General features: G+C 50.9%; 1 protein-coding gene across 6 annotated transcripts; it reads left to right on the forward strand.

The window, feature by feature from the left end:
* The first annotated feature begins 7,776 nt into the window (after positions 1–7,776).
* Positions 7,777–17,376, forward strand: GIPC1 (GIPC PDZ domain containing family member 1). Of its 6 annotated transcripts, none has more exons than XM_081133977.1 (10): positions 7,955–8,040; positions 10,255–10,309; positions 11,110–11,201; positions 11,757–11,845; positions 13,753–14,073; positions 14,752–14,937; positions 15,008–15,188; positions 15,945–16,057; positions 16,393–16,474; positions 16,590–17,376. In XM_081133977.1, the coding sequence occupies exons 5-10, from the start codon at positions 13,786–13,788 to the stop codon at positions 16,739–16,741; spliced, it is 1,002 nt and encodes a 333-aa protein (XP_080990103.1). In that variant the 5' UTR covers positions 7,955–8,040; positions 10,255–10,309; positions 11,110–11,201; positions 11,757–11,845; positions 13,753–13,785; the 3' UTR covers positions 16,742–17,376. The 6 variants fall into 6 exon arrangements, with proteins under 6 accessions (XP_080990100.1, XP_080990103.1, XP_080990105.1 ...); XM_081133975.1 differs by lacking the exon at positions 11,110–11,201 and adding an exon at positions 8,289–8,464 and having other exon boundaries at positions 7,985–8,040; XM_081133974.1 differs by lacking the exon at positions 11,110–11,201 and having other exon boundaries at positions 7,777–8,040.
* The last annotated feature ends 392 nt before the right edge of the window (positions 17,377–17,768 follow it).

The raw sequence follows: 17,768 nt of genomic DNA on the forward strand, positions 1-17,768 counted from the left end.
TCCTGTGTTTGCAGAGCTAACAAGTCGGGGGGGGGAGGGATAATTAAGAGTAAATAAAGCATTAAATATGCTAGATAGTGATGAGAGTGATGAAGAAGTATAAAACAAGTGGTTAGAGAATGTTGTTATAATTTTAAGTAACAAAGTCAGCAAATACCTCACTGAGAAGGTGACATTTGAGCAGAGACTTGAAGGAGGTAAGGGGGAAAGCCAGGTGGAGAGTGAGGGAATAGCATTCCAGGCAGAGGGAGCAGCTTGTGCAAAGGTCCTGAGGTAGGAGCCTGCCTGAGTTGTATAAGAAACAGCCAGGAGCCCAGTGAGACCACAGCAGAGTGAATGAGGAGAGAGTGAGAGGAGGGGACATGGGAGGAGAGAACAGTGGGGGTGATTGGGCAAATGGTGTAGAGGGGGCTGGGGCTGTAGGGAGAACTTTGGCTTTTCCTCTGAGTGAGGAAGGTTTTAAGATTGCGAGGTTTTGGCTTTTTGTTTTGACTTAATTTTTCTTTGCTGGGGGTGAGGAGGTGGAGTGTTATTTAATTGTAAGATAACTTCAAGTCCCTGAAATATGTCATCATCAGTCTCTTGAAATTTCAGTGTACCAACCTTCCATCTTAAAATAGCACAACATGAACATTAGGCATCTATATTTTCTATTAGAATCTAGCCCTTAAAGTGCAGGGACTCCTGTTCCCTCCCACAGACCTGAGAACACTTTCACAGTCTGCTGATTCCATACTTGTCCAAGATGGGGTGGGGAAGGGAGACTGAAACTCTGTGATTATTCAGTCAGACATCTCTTTTTTTTTTTTTCCTCTAAATATGTTCTTGTTGATTTTTAGAGAGAGAGGAAGGGGGAGAAGGAGAGAGAGAAACTTCAATAAGAGAGAGAAACATCCATCAGCTGCCTCCTGCCCACTCCCTACAGGGGATTGAGCCCAAAACCCAGGCATATGCCCTGATGGGAATCAGTGGGTAGGATGATGCTCCATCAACTGAGCCACACTGGCCAGAGCAGACATCATTCCCTTTTTGTCATGAGGGGAAGAGGGACAATCCTGGAACACTCAAGAAGGTCCCCCTCCAGAGCCAAGTTTCCTTGAGGTCACCACAATCTTTGCATCCCCAGTGCCCAAAGTGACACCTGGCCCAGAAGTGACCCTCTGAGTGTTTGTTGAATGAGTCATTGAGTGACAAAGTGATTCAGACAAGAGGATCTGCAACATTTGTTCTATGACCACTCACATCAGGGAGTATGCAGAGGAAGGACAACCCAGGCTGGGGCTCTGCTGGGGTTCCCCAGGAAGGGCCTCCCCCTCCAGCTCCTTCAACCCCTACCTGGGAGGAGTGGATGTTCTCTTTGGCTCCAGAAAAGCCCCTCTTTCCTGGGCCCTGCGCCTACTTCATGAGTCATGTATTCGTCATTGGGTACAGCTCCTGAGGGCCAGCTCAACACTAGGCGGAGGGGATCCAGTGAGCAACAAACGCAGCAATCTGGGGTACCTTGTGAAACTCAGTCTTCTGGGAAATACAGACCTCACTATAACAGAGGTTTTAGTGTCCTGAGGCTGTCATAACAAAGCATCACAAACTGGGGAAACTAATACAAGAGGAATGTATTCTCTCACGGTTCTGGAGGCCAGAAGTCCAAACCCAAGGTGTGGGCAGGGTGGGTTCTTTCTGGAAGCTCTGAAGGAGAATCTGTCTCAGGCCTCTCTCCCAGCTCCAGGTGACCGCGGGCCATCCTTGGTGTTCCTTGGCTTGTAGCTGTTTGCTCCAATCTTTGCCTCTGTCTTCACATGGCCCTCCCCTCTACTTGTCTCTGTGTTCTCTCTATTACAGGAACATGTGTCACTGGATTCAGGGCCCACCCTAACCCAGAATAATCTCATCTCAAGATCTTTCATTATGTCTGCAAAGATCCTTATTCTAACTAAGGTCACTCTCCCAGGTTTGGGGACAGGAAGGAATCATTTTGGGGAGGAGCATCATTCAGCACATTACACTGAGCAAGGAACTTTTTCTATGGCCAGGAGCTTGGAGGGCAGAGGCCCAACAGGCCGTGGACACACAGGCCAGGGGACAGGAGCTTGTTAGGGCTCAGGGATGAGCCATCAGAGCTGAAGTCAGATGGAGGAGGCCCCTTGGCAGAAGAAGGGTGTGGACCCAGCAAGCCTGGGGAGCTTGAGGCCTGGTGTGGTCTGAAGAGAAAGCAGGAGAGAGTAGGGTGGGGCATGCCTAGGATTAAGACAGGCCAGGTGTCTGGGCCCTGCTGAGACAGGCCTGGGTGCCCCAGGCAGAGAAGCCAGTTGAAAGAGTTTGAGTCAGGAGGCAGCATGATTTCCTTTTGCCCAGAAGTTGGCGCTGGGACCTGGGTTGTTTGTCTCACTGGGAGCCCAACTTTCTTTGGGAAGATTACGCTAGATGTCAACATGGCCAGGCCTGGCTCCAGATGAAATACTGCAGCAAAGTGTGTTTTTCAGGGCACATGGTCTCATGGTCGGGGGTGATTAGCAGAGTAGGGGAGCAGAGGCGGGGGGATCTGATTTGAGTGCTCACAGGAGCGCTCTGGCTGCTATGAGGGAAACAGACTTTGGGTGCAGTGAGGAAAGAGCCTGGAAACCAGAGAGTCAATTGCTGGAGATGATGAGGCTGGACCAGATGGGGCCAAGGTGGTGAGAAATAGTTAGGGATGTATTTTGAAAGGAGATCTGCCCATCCAGAAAATGGCACTGCTGCTAGGTTTTATCGTGTCTTCCTAAAATCCAGTAGCCAAAGGCAGGTGCCCAAGCCAGGGCTGAGACCTGAGGCCACAGGACCTAGCCTAGTCAGGGCCACCTCTTCTGCTTCCCCTCCAGGCCTGTTCTGCTCAGTCCAGTCCTGCCAGGCTTTAAAGGGAGTCCAACCTACAGGCCACTAAGAGCCAGGCAATCAAACTTGGAGATCAGTCTGTCAGGGCAATATGCTTTAGCACCATTCTTCCTCAGTCTGCCCTGTCCCCACATCTTAGAGTCAGGTTCAAATTGAGGAAGATGAAACTCACACCCCAAGACGGGTGTCACGTGTGCTGGGGTTGGAGCTGAACCAGTGGCTCCCCCTCTCTGAGCCTCAGTCTCCTCCTCTGTAGAATGGGAACAATATCCAGTGGCATTACTCCTAAAAAGCTGCCAGCACAGTGCCTGGCACACAGTAAGAGCTTAATAAAGGTTTCTACTTCTATCACGTTTCTATTATGACTATAGTGTTTATTCATTCCTGTATCCTCAATGCAGTTTAATAACAGCAGCGAGCTGAGCGCTTACTACCTGCCAGGCACCACTGTGGACATATGACACAGAATAGCTCATTTCATCCTAATATAATTGTAACAACTTTATTTTATTTTTTTAATATATCTTTATTGATTTCAGAGAGAGGAAAGGAGAGGGAGAGAGAGATAGAAACATCAATGAGAAAGTTGTCATTGATCAACTGCCTCCTGCACGCTCCCCACTGGGGATCGAGCCCGCAGCCCGGGCATGTGCCCTGACGGGAATCGAACCCCAATCACCTGGATCCTAGGTCGATGCTCAACCGCTGAGCCACGCCCGGCCAGGCAATTGTAACAACTTTAGAATGATCATACCCATAGATTGAGGCACATAGGGGAAGGGGCTCGCACAGGGTCGCATAGCTGGTGAGCAATGCGGGTTAAGGAGAAATATGACTGTATCCTGCCTGACAACCCAAGGGGGATTAGAGACGGAATAAAGACACAGGAAAAGTAAAAGCAGAGAATGAATAGAAGAAAATGAAGAATACCTTTGTGATTTAAAAGTAGAAAGGGCTTCTTTAATCAAATTTTACAGGCGCAAACCACAAAATAGATAAGTTCTATTACATTGAAATTAAGAATTTTCTTCTAATGAAGTGTATCAAGGGTTAAGCAGATCATCACATGATGAAATGGGAGAATATATTTGCAAAGTTGAACACTGTAGCTATCTCATAGGGTCGTTAGGAGAGTTAAATGGTTTAATAAATATAAAATTCTTAGAATAGTGTCTGGCTCTATCTAAACATTATCTATCATTATCGAAACTGACAAGAGCTCTATATCCCAGTTCTATTCAGTAAAACTACACAAGCACATATGGAATTTTAAATTTTCTAGTAGCCACATTAAAATAGTAAAAAAAAAAAAAAAAAAGTAAAAGCGAAATTAACTTGAATAATACATTTACTTTAGCCCAATACATCCACATTATTATGATGACATGTAATCAGTATAAAAAAGCAGTTAATGAGATGTGATATTTTACAGCCTCTTTTCTTTCCACTAAGTCTCAGAAGTCCAGTGTGCATTTCACACAGCATATCTCAATTTTTATTAGCCACATTTCAAGTCCTCGTGTTAGACAGCTCAGATTGGACAATGTAGATTGAGACTCTGTGAGGAACTCATGCAAACGGACAAGAAAAGATAGGAAGGTCAAGTGCAAACAGGGCAAAAGTTATGAACAGATAATTTACAGAAGAGGAGAACCAGAAGGCCATCAAGCAAATGAGGACATGCTCAAAATTAGAGAAATATAAAGTAAAGCAAATGAGATATCACTTTACAGTGAGTCAGAGTGGCAAAAATTAGTAAGCTGGGAAATACCAGCAGCTGGCGGAAATGTGGGGACCTGGGACACTCCTGTACTGCCAGTGGCTGTGATGGGGGCAGCTAGTCTGAGGGGCCACATAGCAATTGAGTGTGCCCTGTGACCCAGCATCTCTGCATCCAGGTCTCTCTCCTAGGGAGATTTTTCCAGGCCCCTAAAGGGGTATGTCCATGGCTGTCCATACCCCTTTGTGGTATGGGGAGCTGGAGGCTGCCTGGTTACCATCCTTGGGGGATAAACGAGTAAGATATGAGGGATGCATGCCCAGCTGGTGTGGCTCACTTGGTTGAGCATTGTCCGGTGCACTAAGAAGTCACTGGTTAGATTCACAGTCAGGACACATGCCCAGGGTTGCCCACTAGATCCCCAACAGGGGGTGTGCAAAAGGCAGCTGGTTGATGTTTCTCTATTTCCCTTTCCCTTCCTCTCTTTCTAAAATCAATAAAAGCAAATTAAAAAAAAAAAAAGATATTAAGGATGCATCTCATGGAGCATCAAGCATGAGTGTCCTTGACCCAACATCAAACCCGTGACCCTTTGGTGCACAGGATGAGCCACGCAGGCCAGGGTTAAAAGATGCACATTAAATGCATTGGAAGTTTGCCTCTGGGGATGGGAGACAAATGGGGGTATTTTCCCACAATGTTTATTTTGAAAATTTCAAAGCTATAGAAAACTTACAAGAATAAAATGAATACCCATATAGAAGTACCGCTCTCCTGGATTTAGTAGCAGTTGTTACTATTTTGCCACATTTGCTTTCTCTCTCTCTCTCTCTCTCTCTCTGTATATGTATTAATACTGTTTCTCTATCTCCCTCTCCCTTCCTCTCTCTAAAATCAATAAAAACATATTTTTTAAAAAGATATTACAGATATTAAAAGCAGTATGTGCTTATAGGTATTCACTTTATTCTAGAATACATATTATGATACTGCATATAAAATACTATATACATATTTTTAGGCAGGACAAAGTATTTTGCAGGTAATGTTGTGTCCTTCACAGGACATTACAGCAGGGGGCACATGAGCATTGCCTGTCCCATCACTGGTGACGTTAACTTTGATCACTTGGTTAAGGTGGTGACTCCTAGGTTTCCCCACTGGCACCTTTTCCCCATTATAATTAACAAGTAATCTGTGGGCTGGTCCTTTGAAACTGAATATCGACTTTCTCATCTTTGAGCCTTGCCTGAATCATTTATTTTTTTATATTTTATTGTTTTAATCTTTATTGTTGAAAATATTACAGATGCCCCCTTTTTACCCCCATTGATCCCCTCCACCCCATACCCACCCTACCCCCAGGCCTTCCCCATACCAATGTCTGTGTCTATGGGTTATGCTTACTGAATCATTTATTCATCTACTGGCTGCGAAATGGTGATTTTTCTAATTCAACCTTTCCTTCTGCATGCAATAGTTGGCAATCCAGAATTTTTTTTTTTTCTTCCCAAAGTGACTTAAGTAACATTCAAATCTGAGCTCCTCACCAGCTGGGTCTCCCAGCCTCAGTTTTCAGGCATGCCTCTTGAGCTCTAAGAGGGTAGGAGGTGCTAGGCACTGCTTTGTGCCCTTGGTCAACTCCCTTACCCTTCTCTGGACGCTTCCTCATTAGTCAACAGATGGATTCAGGTGGACTCTGGCTCAGGGCAAAACTGTTCCTTTGGCCCTACATCCTGCCCTGTCCAGGTGTGTAGGGGGCAACTCAGATGCCAGGTGCAACCAGGGCAGTGGGCACAGTCCCACAGAAGGCACTGGGCCAGCCAAGACAACCAGTTGCTCAGTGGGAGTGGCAGAGGTCAGCAGAACAGGAAGAAGAGGACAATAGCTGAACCTGTTGCCATGGCAATCTCGGTGCTTGCCAGCTGGGTGGGGCCCGCCCGGCAGCCCTCAGCAGCTAAGCCCAGGGCCCACTCTCACCTTTCACTTTGCTCCTCTGCTGGGTCCTGGGATGCACAGCAGCTCACTCTGGGGACTGCAAAGACCCAGTCATTTAATGAGGCTTGAGCATGGTTGTAGCAATTAGAGGCCTCCAAGGAACTACAGTTTCCAAGAACACACAGTGAGCTCCTGGTCTAGCCCCAGCTGCGTTAGTGGCCGGCTTTGAAGTAGAACAAGGAAATAGCTTACCTGTCCTGGGAACTGAGCGTCCTGGCCTTTGCTAGGTGCGTTTGTGTCTTTGTTTCTCTGATCTCCCACCTGAGCAACCCTGGTTATAGGCCAAACCTGGAGATGGTGAGATTACCTGGTCCTTTCATACACACATGTGTGCTCTGTACCGCGTGGGGTGGCAGGTTGTTCACAATCAGATGGAGGAAACTGAATCATTGAAAGGTCAGTCTCTGAGGGCAGGGGCTTGGGTTGCCTGGGTACCATTTGTACGCCAGCACCTAGTATGTGCTCTATAAATGTTTGCTGGTCTAATCAACAAGTGAACAGGCCATCTCGCCCTGTCTTCCATTCCATTACATCCTTTCACACTGCTTTGCTAGCTCCTACGATATTGCACTATCCTAATGGGCTTTATCTCTCTGTCTGGTCTCCAGGTCATTGTACACGCTGTTCCCTCTACCAGGAGCACATTCAGCTTACTCGTGTGTGTGTCCGTAGAGATAGGACAGAGCCTGGCACCGAGCAGGGGCACATTAAATATTTGATGAGTGAATGAGTGAATGAATGAATGCCCTTGTCCATTGTACACCGCAGGAAGCAGAGACACTCAGGACCCTCCCTATTCATCTCAGTCCTCCGCCCGCCAGCCTGGAATGAATGCATCTTTTTATCCGCTCCGAGGATGGCCGGGCTGGGGCAAGGGCAGGCTAGGCGGAGAACTGAATTGGGGGGCTGCCCTCGGGCCCCTTCCCAGGCCTCCTAACGGGTCCGCGTTTCCGGACGTTGTTTCCCTTCTCTCCCCAAAATTCAACCTCGGTCACCTGGCTCCCACCGCCAGTCCCCTTCCGGTTACCACACAGTACCCGCCAGAAAGACGGACACTCAGCCCGCAGCGCATGGCCCAGGGCCCCCAGCTTCCCATTGGTCGCTCGTCTCTTTCCTTCCCCTCGATTCACCGGGACCCAGCTTCAGCTCCCCCCTCCGCGGTCCTGCGGTGGTATAGCCCGCCGCGGCTTAGGCGGGGCGGGAAGGTCCACTGCGCTGCAGCGCGGGGGAGTCGGGAAGAGCCGGCCGAGGCGGAGGGATTCCTCTGGAATGTTTCCGTAAGATCTACCAGACTCGTTGAGGCGCGGCATGGATTGGCCGCGGGCTCCTGGAGGCCACTTCTGATTGGTCGAGAGCGGCCACTGGCCCCGCCCCCTATTCGAGGTTGCGGGAGAGGCCCCGGCCCGAGTTTGCAGTGGGCAGAGCTGGGCGCGCGCAGGGAGGCGGCGGCGCAGGTGAGTGATCCCCTCTGGCGGGTCAAGGCGCTGCAGCTCCGGGGACCCTATCGTGATCCTGCAGGAATCGGGCTGATTGTATGGGGTGGGGGCGGCCTCATGGGCGCGGCCCGAGTCGGCTGGGCAGGCAGGGGGATGCCTGAGGCCCCTTCCCAGCCGGGAGCCTCCCTTCCCTCTTGGGGCAGGGGCCAACGCCTCCGGCCGCTGGGATGAGGTCTCCAGCCACACCCCTGCACCCCTCTACACAGCCCCCGCCCAGGCACGAACGGACGCGGGATCGGTATTTCTGAGCTCTACCCAGGCACCTCCCGGAGCTGGCGGCGGCTCAGTCCTCCAGGGCCCAGGGGGGCTTGAGAAGTACTGAGGTCCCGATAATAATAATGAAAAAAATCACCCTAGCGTTGATTGAACACTTCCGTGTCAGGTATTTACCGTGCAGATCATTGAATTTAAACACTTCATAGAAGGCCCTCTTACTCCTTTTAGTAGTGAAGCAGCAGACCCAGAGAGGTGGAATGACTTGCCCAAGGTCACACAGCTAGTAAGTGGCAGATCTGGGACTCAAACCCATACCTCAGAGGCCAGAACTGGAGTCTCAACAACTATACTACATGTCCAGTGGCCCCATGGCTCAGATGTTCCTGAGCAGCTCCTCCACCTGCTGCTGTTCCCCCCCCCCCCACACACACACACAAACACTATACATACTATCTGGGCCACACCTGCTGTTCTTTGCTTTTCTCACACTCCCACCTCCCCCCTAGAGGTCACCAGACACCAGCTCCTTAAGCAATAAGCTGCACCCATGCCCCTTCTTCCCTGAGTTGGAAGACAAGGCTGGAGTACCTGGGTCCTGAGAATAGAGTGACATCTTCAGGGAAGATAGGCAGGGGGCCAGGATGCTGGGGTCCCATGCCTGCTGGGTCCCCCTGGGAAGCCTGGGCCCATGCCAGGGCAGTAAGCATTCTCCCCGGAAACACCCAGGAGCTGGTTTTTCAAGACTGAATCAGAGGCCTCCCGCCCTCCTCTCCAAAGCAATATCCTGCTGGACAGGGGAACCTGGGTGTGGTACCCGCCACTAGCTTGTGTGAGCTCCTAGGAACCCCCTTCCCCCGCTTCCTGCCCCCCATTATGATTCTGTGTGGCTGTGGGGTTGCTAAGTTTCAGGCCTTTCACAGGGAAGAGAGGGTGCGGATGCTGGAATTCCAGCTAACCCAATCTGTGCCAGGGCTGAAACTCTTCTCAGGCCCTATGTTCAGGTTTGAGGGGAGCCTAAGAACAAGGGGACAGGGTGGCAGTTCTCCACGGCAGACTTGTTCTGAGGATTTAGGGGCTCAGAGAGCACTCAGAATGAAGATATAAGATACTTTCATTTATTGTACAAATATTGAGCACCTACTCTGTGCCAGGTACTGTTCTTGGTACAGAGGATTCAACAGTAAACAAGACAAAAATCTTTGCTCTTGGGGAGCTGTCATTCTAGTAGGGGAAACAGGCAACAAACAAGCTAACAGGTAAATAAAGAAGATACCTACAGATGATGTGCTATGAATAAAATATGAGGGGCTGGCATGCTAGAGACTCTGGGCAAGGGGGGTTCTCAGAGGAGGTGACTTTGGAGCTGAAGCCTGAATGACAAAAAAGGAACCAGCCCTGCAAAGATCAGGCAGAGGGCACAGCCAGGGCAAAGGCTCTGAGGCTGGACCAAGCTTGGAATACAGTGGCTGGAGCAGGAGATGCAGTCACAGTGGCAATTCTGCGAGTCAAGGGTCATATTAAGGAGTTTGGAGCTTTTTCTCTGTGAGGTGGGAAACTGTTGTAAGATTTGAGGCAGGAGAGTAACATGATCTGGTTTACATTTTAAAATAGAGACACGGAGTTAAATAACAGCCTAAGACTGGAAGACAAGAGTTCTGCCAGGGCAACATGTAATTAAGTTCATGGGCCTGAGCCGTCTGGACCCTAGGGGTGATTCTAAGATGGTGGGGCAAGCTGGGGAGGCTGCTAGGAGGAGGTGGCCTGGAGTAGGCCTTGGCAGGCAGAGAGGACTGGGATGTTCCTGGGCAGGATGGGGAGGAGGCAATATAATAATGACAATAACAATAACAGCTTCCTTAAATTGAATGTTAGGCAAAGTGCTAAGCAGGTTACATGCATAATCTCTTTGAATCCCCACAAGCACTCTGAGAGACTGGAATTCTGTTCATTTTTCAGATGAGGAAACTGAGGCCCTGGCAAGTGAAGTGAGTTGCCTACGGCCACACAGTTGGTAAGTGGTAAGGGTGGGATTTGAACCCAGACCACCCTGCCTCTTCTGGCCTGGGAGGCAAATTCATTAATGACCCACTTTCTTCACCACTGTGATTCCCCCTTGCAGGTGAGGACATGGCTACCAGCCTGAACCAGGGCACTGAGTGTGAGCAGAGAGAATAAGGAGCTTAGGAATTGGTGAATAGAATGTGGGGTCCTGAGGAAAAGAGGACATTTGAATCTTCTGTTTATAGATGGAAATAGTAATAATCACCAATCTTTATAGAACCCTTATATTGTGTGCCAGGAACTGTTCCAGGCACATGTATGATTTCCTTAGAACTCAGAGAGCTTGAGACACTTGCCCAAGGTCACACAGTTACTAAGTGGGGAAGCCAGATTTCAGACTCAAATTCTTAGCATTCTACCTTCCACTGTAGGGTGGGGGAGGGGAATCAGGGGAGGTGATGATGAGGGTTTTGTTGTTTTTTTAAATCATTGAGTGTAATGGAATAACTTGGGGAGGCAGTACTGGTTTATTCATTCAGAATTTATTTTTTGTCAAATATTCAGTTAGTGCCTAATGTGTGCTAGATCCAATGATGGGTACTATCATTGAAAGTAACCAATAAAAGACTAGTCTTCAGAATATATAGTGTTACTATCCAGAATATATAGAGTTCCCACAAATCAATGAGACAAGTTGTGTAATTATTTTTAAATGGGAAAAGACTTAAACAGACAAGTCACAAAAGGGAAAATCTAAATGGTTGATGAATGTATTAAAAGGTATTCAGCATCATTGTCTCTCACAAAAAGGTAGAGAGACAATAACTGTCTCCATGGATAGATGAAGCACCTGCCCTGTGCCCAGCTCTATGCTGAGAAGCAAGGGATAGGGGACCACAGAGGTGAGGCTTGTGTTTTTGCTGGGGAGACAAGACCCTCTTGAGGGCAGAGATTACACCCTGTGCCCCTTTGTCTCCCCAGAGCCAGGCATTGGGTCTGGTGGGCTGGTGAATATTAGGATAAATCATTCAACAAATATTTATTGAGCACCTATTATGTGCCAGGCACTGTTCTCTGCACTGAGAGTGTAGAGATTAATAAGACAGACAGAATTCCGTGCCCTTTCAGAAAACAGACAATGAACAAGATAAATGAATGAAATATATTTTCCACTTGAAAGACGTGAGAGTGAGTTGTATGGATACCAGGGAGCACAGTCAGTGCGAGGCCCTGAGGCTGGACTATGCCTAATGTGTTGGGATGAGGCCTATGTGACTGGAGGAAGTGAACGAGGTGGAGAGTGGGAGGAGATGAGGGCAGGGAGGTCACGGGAGGGGGAGCAGATCTTTAGGGACCCGTGGGCTGAGGGGAGGACATTGGCTTTTACTCTGAGTGAGTTAGGAGCCCTGGAAGGGTTCAGAGCACAGGATAGATGTGATATGGCGTATGTTTTACAGGATCACTCTGGCTGCTGTGTTGACAAGACACTGTGGGGGGGCAAGGGTAGAAGCTGGAAGACCCGGAGGAGGCAACTGCATTACTCTAGGTGAGTGGTGATGGGTCTGGACCAGGTGATACTAGAGGAGGTGTTGGAGAATAGATGGATGGATGAATGAATAAACGGATGAATGAATGAGGACAGGTGCTGCCCACTGGGCTCGACTGAATCTAGCACAGCTCGTGGAATAGGCAATCTAAAGGGAGGGAACATGAAGTCTTTTACACAGAAAAATATAAATTGGTATAATTTGACCCTCATCGCAACCTGGCCAGGGATAAAATGTCCCCATCTGCAGGCCAAGCATCTGAGGCCTAGGAAGATTGAGTCACTTAGGGGACAGGCTATTAATTGGGCTTGTGAGTCAGACATGAGGATGCAGCCGGTTTCTATGACTTTGGACATGTCACTGAAAAATAAAATCTGAACTCTCCCAGTCTATAAGGCCCTGCAAAATTCCCTAATGTCGCCTCTTTTACCGTCCCTCTTCACACCCTCCCAGTGCTTACTCCACTTCATCTACTCTGGTCTCTGGCCGATCTGTGACCTGAGTCTGTGAATCTGCTCAGAACCCTCCATGGCTGCCACCTCATGCAGAGCAAAAGCCCAGGTCCTCCCTGCAGCGCACAAGGCCCTGCTATATCTGCCTGTCACCTCCCCACAATCTCCTCCTGCTGTCCGCCTTACTCACTCTTCCAGCTACATGGGCTCCTCGCTTCTCAAACATGCCAAGCACCTCAGGGACTTTATACTGGCCGTTCCCTCTGCCTGGAACGTTCTTGCCTTACATCCTCATGTGGTTGCTTCTTCCCATCAGTCAAGTCTCAGGTTCAGCTTCACCTGCTCAGAGAGGCCCTCCCTGACCTTGTCTATTGAACTTTTCTTGTTTTATTGTCTTCATGGGACTATTAGAAGTTACATTAGATATTTATACCTCCTCCTCTGAATTGCATGCTTCTGGACAGTATGACAGGGCCCTATCTAGCCAATATAGCACGTAGGAGTGAATTAGGAAAAAGCAGCCCTTCCTCCCAGCATACACATCACGCCAGGGTCTGGTGCTTTTGCACAGTGAACAAACTGTGTAACTGCACATGGTGGCCCCAGCCAGGGACCTTCCTTATTGAAGGCAGTATCTAAAATGGTGAATGGAATATTTTAAATACCCAAAAAAATGTTTGTTGGAAGGGAGGGAGGGAGTAAGAAAGAAAGAAACAGAGGATTGGGGAAGAGAGGAAAGAAAACTAGTGTATCAGTCAGGACAGGTTGTGCTGCAGTAACAAACAACTTAGTGGCCAAACAAAAATCTTAGTGGCCAAACTCAACAAAGGTTTAATTTTTATTCCACGTCTATTGCAGCTTGTCAGGAACTTCCATTCACTATAGTTACTTAGGGCCTGGCCTGATGGAGCCACCACCATATCAATTGTGGCTGGTCACCCTGCCAGGGAGAAATAGACCTCTGAAGGCTCTCCCTCTAGTAATTAAATGCTTCAGCCAGAAATGTCATGTGTTACTTTCTCTCACAACTCATTGGCCAGGACTAGTGACATGTCTGCCCAGTCATAAGGAGGTCTGTAAGTGCCATCTGCCTATGTGCTTTGAAGGGAGAATTGGAAATTTTTTGCACAGCACTAATGACTGCAACTTCTAGAAAAATAAAGAGAAATTTAACTACTCCATTTTCTCATCCTTTAAATGGGTGTAATTATCACATAATATGAGCCCTACAACATGATGTGGTGTAACAATTAAATAAGGTCATGGAGCAGTTAGCATGGGTTGTAATAGATATTAGCTGCTAATATTATGTATGAGTGTAAAAGTGCTAGAATGGGGATTGGAACTGAGGCCATCTATTCTCTGACTATGTCATTGGGCCATTAGGGTGCTAATGGGGGGGAGTGGGCCTGGGGCCACTACCCAAGCCCTAAACCTACTTTGCCACCCTGCAGATCTTTTGGGCGTGCCCCCTCTTCCCGCTGCTCATGCCACTGGGACTGGGGCGGCGGAAAAAGGCGCCACCTCTGGTGGAAAATGAAGAAGCTGAGCCAGGCCGTGGTGGGCTGGGCGTGGAGGAGCCAGGACCCCTGGGTGGAGGTGGGGCAGGAGGCCCCCAAATGGGCTTGCCTCCCCCTCCCCCGGCCTTGCGGCCCCGCCTTGTGTTTCACACCCAGCTGGCCCATGGCAGTCCCACTGGTCGCATCGAGGGTTTTACCAACGTCAAGGAACTGTATGGCAAGATTGCCGAGGCCTTCCGGCTGCCAGCTGCCGAGGTACACACCAGGGAGCCCCAGGAGTCCCCATGGTGGGCTAGAGGCCTGGACATGCATTCTGGTCCTGAACTGTGGCTCAGGTGCCCAAGCTGCAGATGCTAAGGTGCACCACACTGAATTATGGGGATTGGAGGTCAGGGTTGGATGCTGAGTTTCCATCAAGTATTGGGAAACCTGTGCCTCAGTGGATTATGGGAACTGATGTCCAGGACTGAATGCTCCATTCCCATGACACATTGAGAGGCTTCTACCCCAGTGGATTGTGGGGATCTGGTGCAAGATATACTTCTCCATGATGCATAGGGAGGCCTGACCCCAAGGACTTTGGGCTCGAGGAAAGAGAGGACAGGAGGTATTGAGCAAGAAATAGCTACAGGGATCTTAGTAGGTTGGGTGGGTGTCTATGCTCTTCATTCCTTCCACAAGCACTTACTAAGCACCCACAGTGGGCCAGGCTCTGTGCCCTGGAATCAACAGGGAGGTTTTGCAAAGACAGAAATTCCAACCCTAGACGAGCTTGACATCCCAGTAGGGGCCCTGCCCTGGCTTGGGGAGGGGGGCGGTCAGGCACTGGGGTGGGAACCCCCAGGCCTTTCCAGACTCTCCTCCCTTCTTCAGGTTGGGGTTGCAAAGGATGAGGGAGGGAAGGTGAGAGTCGAGTGTCTCCTACCTCTGCAGGTGATGTTCTGCACCCTCAACACCCACAAAGTGGACATGGATAAGCTCCTGGGAGGCCAGATTGGGCTGGAGGACTTCATCTTTGCCCATGTCAAGGGGCAGCGTAAGGAGGTGGAGGTGTTCAAGTCGGAAGAGGCGCTGGGGCTCACTATCACGGACAACGGGGCTGGCTACGCCTTCATCAAGGTGCCTGAGGTTAGGGCGGGCCATAGGTCCCAGGGGCGGAGCCACAGGGCTGACACCCCTCTCTCCTCAGCGCATCAAGGAGGGCAGCGTCATCGACCACATCCAGCTCATTAGCGTGGGCGACATGATCGAGGCCATCAACGGGCAGAGCCTGCTGGGCTGTCGGCACTACGAGGTGGCCCGGCTGCTCAAGGAGCTGCCCCGAGGACGCACCTTTACACTGAAGCTCACGGAGCCCCGCAAGGCCTTTGGTGAGGGGCTGCCGCCTGGACCACCAATATACTCCCTGTTCACTTGGGCCCGGGTTGCAGTGCCACGAGCCACCAGAAGGTGGCGCCCCAAGCCCAGCAGGCCGAAAAGGAAAGCGTGACAGCCCGCCCTGCCTTGGGGAGGGGATGCTGGCTCTCAGCCTAGCCTGGGAGGAAGGTGGGGACGACGAGGAAGTTGCCCCCACACCCAGCTTCCAGGAGCCATTAGCCCAGCCAAGTGCCCCCAACCCTGGCCAGTTCCCCCCCCCAAGCCCAGATAAGCCAGGCTTGGCTGCCCTGTGCCAACCCCCTCTACTTTTCAGTCTGGCTTCACTAACTCTCAGGAATGGGCTCCAGGCCCCTAGGGTGGGGGTGGGGGACTCTGAAACACTTCCCCAGGCAGCTAGGGCTGGTCCGAGGCCCAGCAGCTGTATCCCCATGGCCCTGGGGAGAACAGCTAGAGATCAAGGCCCCACCCCCTTCCTGACCCTCAAGCCCTAGTAGTAGATGTGGCTTCCTTTAGTGTCCCCTTCAGCCTTTCCCATTCCCAGCCCCTGGCTGCCCCTCTCCTATCCATGCCAAGCCTGAGTCAGGAATCCTGCCCTCCTGGGATCAACCTCAGCCCCCAGCTGCCCCTGGAGCCTGCAGGAGCTTGGAGAAGGTAGAGGGGGGTGTCTAAGACCAGGATGTCTGGGTTTCTGTCCAGAACATGCTGGAATTGGGCTTCCTCCACTCTCACACCTCCCCTGCCTCCCACAGACATGATCAGCATGCGTTCAGGGGGTGGCCGTCCTGGGTCCGGCCCCCAGCTGGGCACTGGCCGAGGGACTCTCCGGCTCCGATCCCGAGGCCCTGCTACAGTAGAGGATCTGGTGAGTGTTCCAGCTGGACCCCAGGCCCCCTTCCCTGCACAGTCATAGGTAGCAGTATCACCTTTTAGCTGAGGGGCTCCAGGCACTGGATTCAAACCCACCTCTGCCTCCTCCCAGCTCTAGGACCTTTCTTGGGTAAGTGGGCCTTATTAGTTTCCGTGTCTGTAAAATGGGGGGTAATAATACTAATAATGTCGGGGTTGTCTTGAGAATGAACTGTGGGTTAATATACATAGTTAATAAAGTGGAAAAAGGGGCGTGACACTTAGAAATACAATTAGAGTTATATTTACATTATTATGATGCCATTTTCCCTCCTCCCACCCCACCTCCAGCCCTCTGCCTTTGAGGAGAAAGCAATTGAAAAAGTAGATGACCTGCTGGAGAGTTACATGGGCATCAGGGACACAGAGTTGGGTAAGTGGTTGGCACTTGAATCTGTAGGGGTGGGAGGCTTCCAGATCCTGTGGACTGAGTCTGCCCTGAGCACCTCTGCTATCTGTACCTCCACTCTGCTCCTCCCACCCCACAGCAGCCACCATGGTAGAGCTTGGGAAGGACAAGAGGAACCCAGATGAGCTGGCCGAGGCCCTGGATGAGCGGCTTGGTGACTTTGCCTTCCCTGATGAGTTTGTCTTTGACGTCTGGGGTGCCATTGGGGACGCCAAGGTTGGCCGATACTAGACCTCCCACTGGACCTTGCAATGACCTGAGCCTGGGCTGGTGGGAGCCCCTGGAGGGGGGACACCACAGCCCAGGCTTCAGCATCCGGCTTAGCCTGGCCCTGGCCCAGCAGTCTCAGGATGATGTGGCGCGGAGGTGGAGCCGAGCCCCTGCCCCACTCCAATCGGTACCACCTCCTCCCTAGTTTCCAACCTGGCTGGGGTCCCCAGCTAACCCCCCCATTCCCACCCTGTTCCCCACCTACCTCAGCCAGGTCAGGCTCTGTGAGGGACCAGCCAGATTGGGCAGCCAGACCCCGCCCGCAGCACTTTCCACAACAGCTGCCAAACTGGTCCCTCTGTCTCCCTGGGGCCTCGGGTTCTGTTGGGGGGTCCTGACTTCCCTGGTTTCCTGACACAGGGAATCCAAAAGTGGGGGGCATCCCCCCTCAACAAATGCAATAATCCCCCTTTCCACCATCCCTCCAGAGGAGCTCCCTACCTCCACATTTGAAACTCGAGTCTGCTGTGAACCCCCCATCTCCCCACCCCACTCGTTTGTCTCCCTTGGCCCAGCCCCAGATGGACGGCATGAGGAACAATGGCGGTGGGCTTTTGTATCTGAACTTACTGTTGAACATAAAGACTCTGCTGTTAGACCTGTCTGGTGGCCTTGGGGTGGGAGTGTGGGGTGGGCCCAGGCTGGGAAAAATGTAGCAGCTGAAATCCATCCTCTTCGGGCTCCAAATGGAATTAGGAGCTGGCCCTGGCTGCCCGCCCCCTCCCACCCGTTCCGCCTGATGAGGCTCCTGGCTGTGGGCCACCAGGCTTCCAGGCAAGGCCTGAGCTTTTTGGCCTACTGAGGGTTCAGGTCCTGCTCCCTTTTGAACAATGCCTCCTGCCACCCCAGCCTGATGTGCACAGTGGGCACCAGGCTGCTGGCTACAGCCCAGGGCAGTGGGGAGCACCAGGGCCAGGAGGTGTGGAGGCCTGGCTTGGAAAAAGGAAGATGGGCGGTAGGGGGTTCAAACGGAGCCTTGGGCCTGCTG

This window comes from Miniopterus schreibersii (assembly GCF_964146895.1).
Source record: "Miniopterus schreibersii genome assembly, chromosome: 4".
Lineage (NCBI taxonomy): Eukaryota > Metazoa > Chordata > Mammalia > Chiroptera > Miniopteridae > Miniopterus > Miniopterus schreibersii.

Excerpts from the sequence above, each read along its gene's own strand:
- GIPC1 (XM_081133974.1), top strand. The coding sequence starts at position 13,786 with ATGCCACTGGGACTGGGGCGGCGGAAAAAGGCGCCACCTCTGGTGGAA. Across the intron at positions 14,074-14,751 it reads TCCGGCTGCCAGCTGCCGAG|GTGATGTTCTGCACCCTCAA; the intron begins GTACACACCAGG and ends CTACCTCTGCAG. Across the intron at positions 14,938-15,007 it reads CTGGCTACGCCTTCATCAAG|CGCATCAAGGAGGGCAGCGT; the intron begins GTGCCTGAGGTT and ends CTCTCTCCTCAG.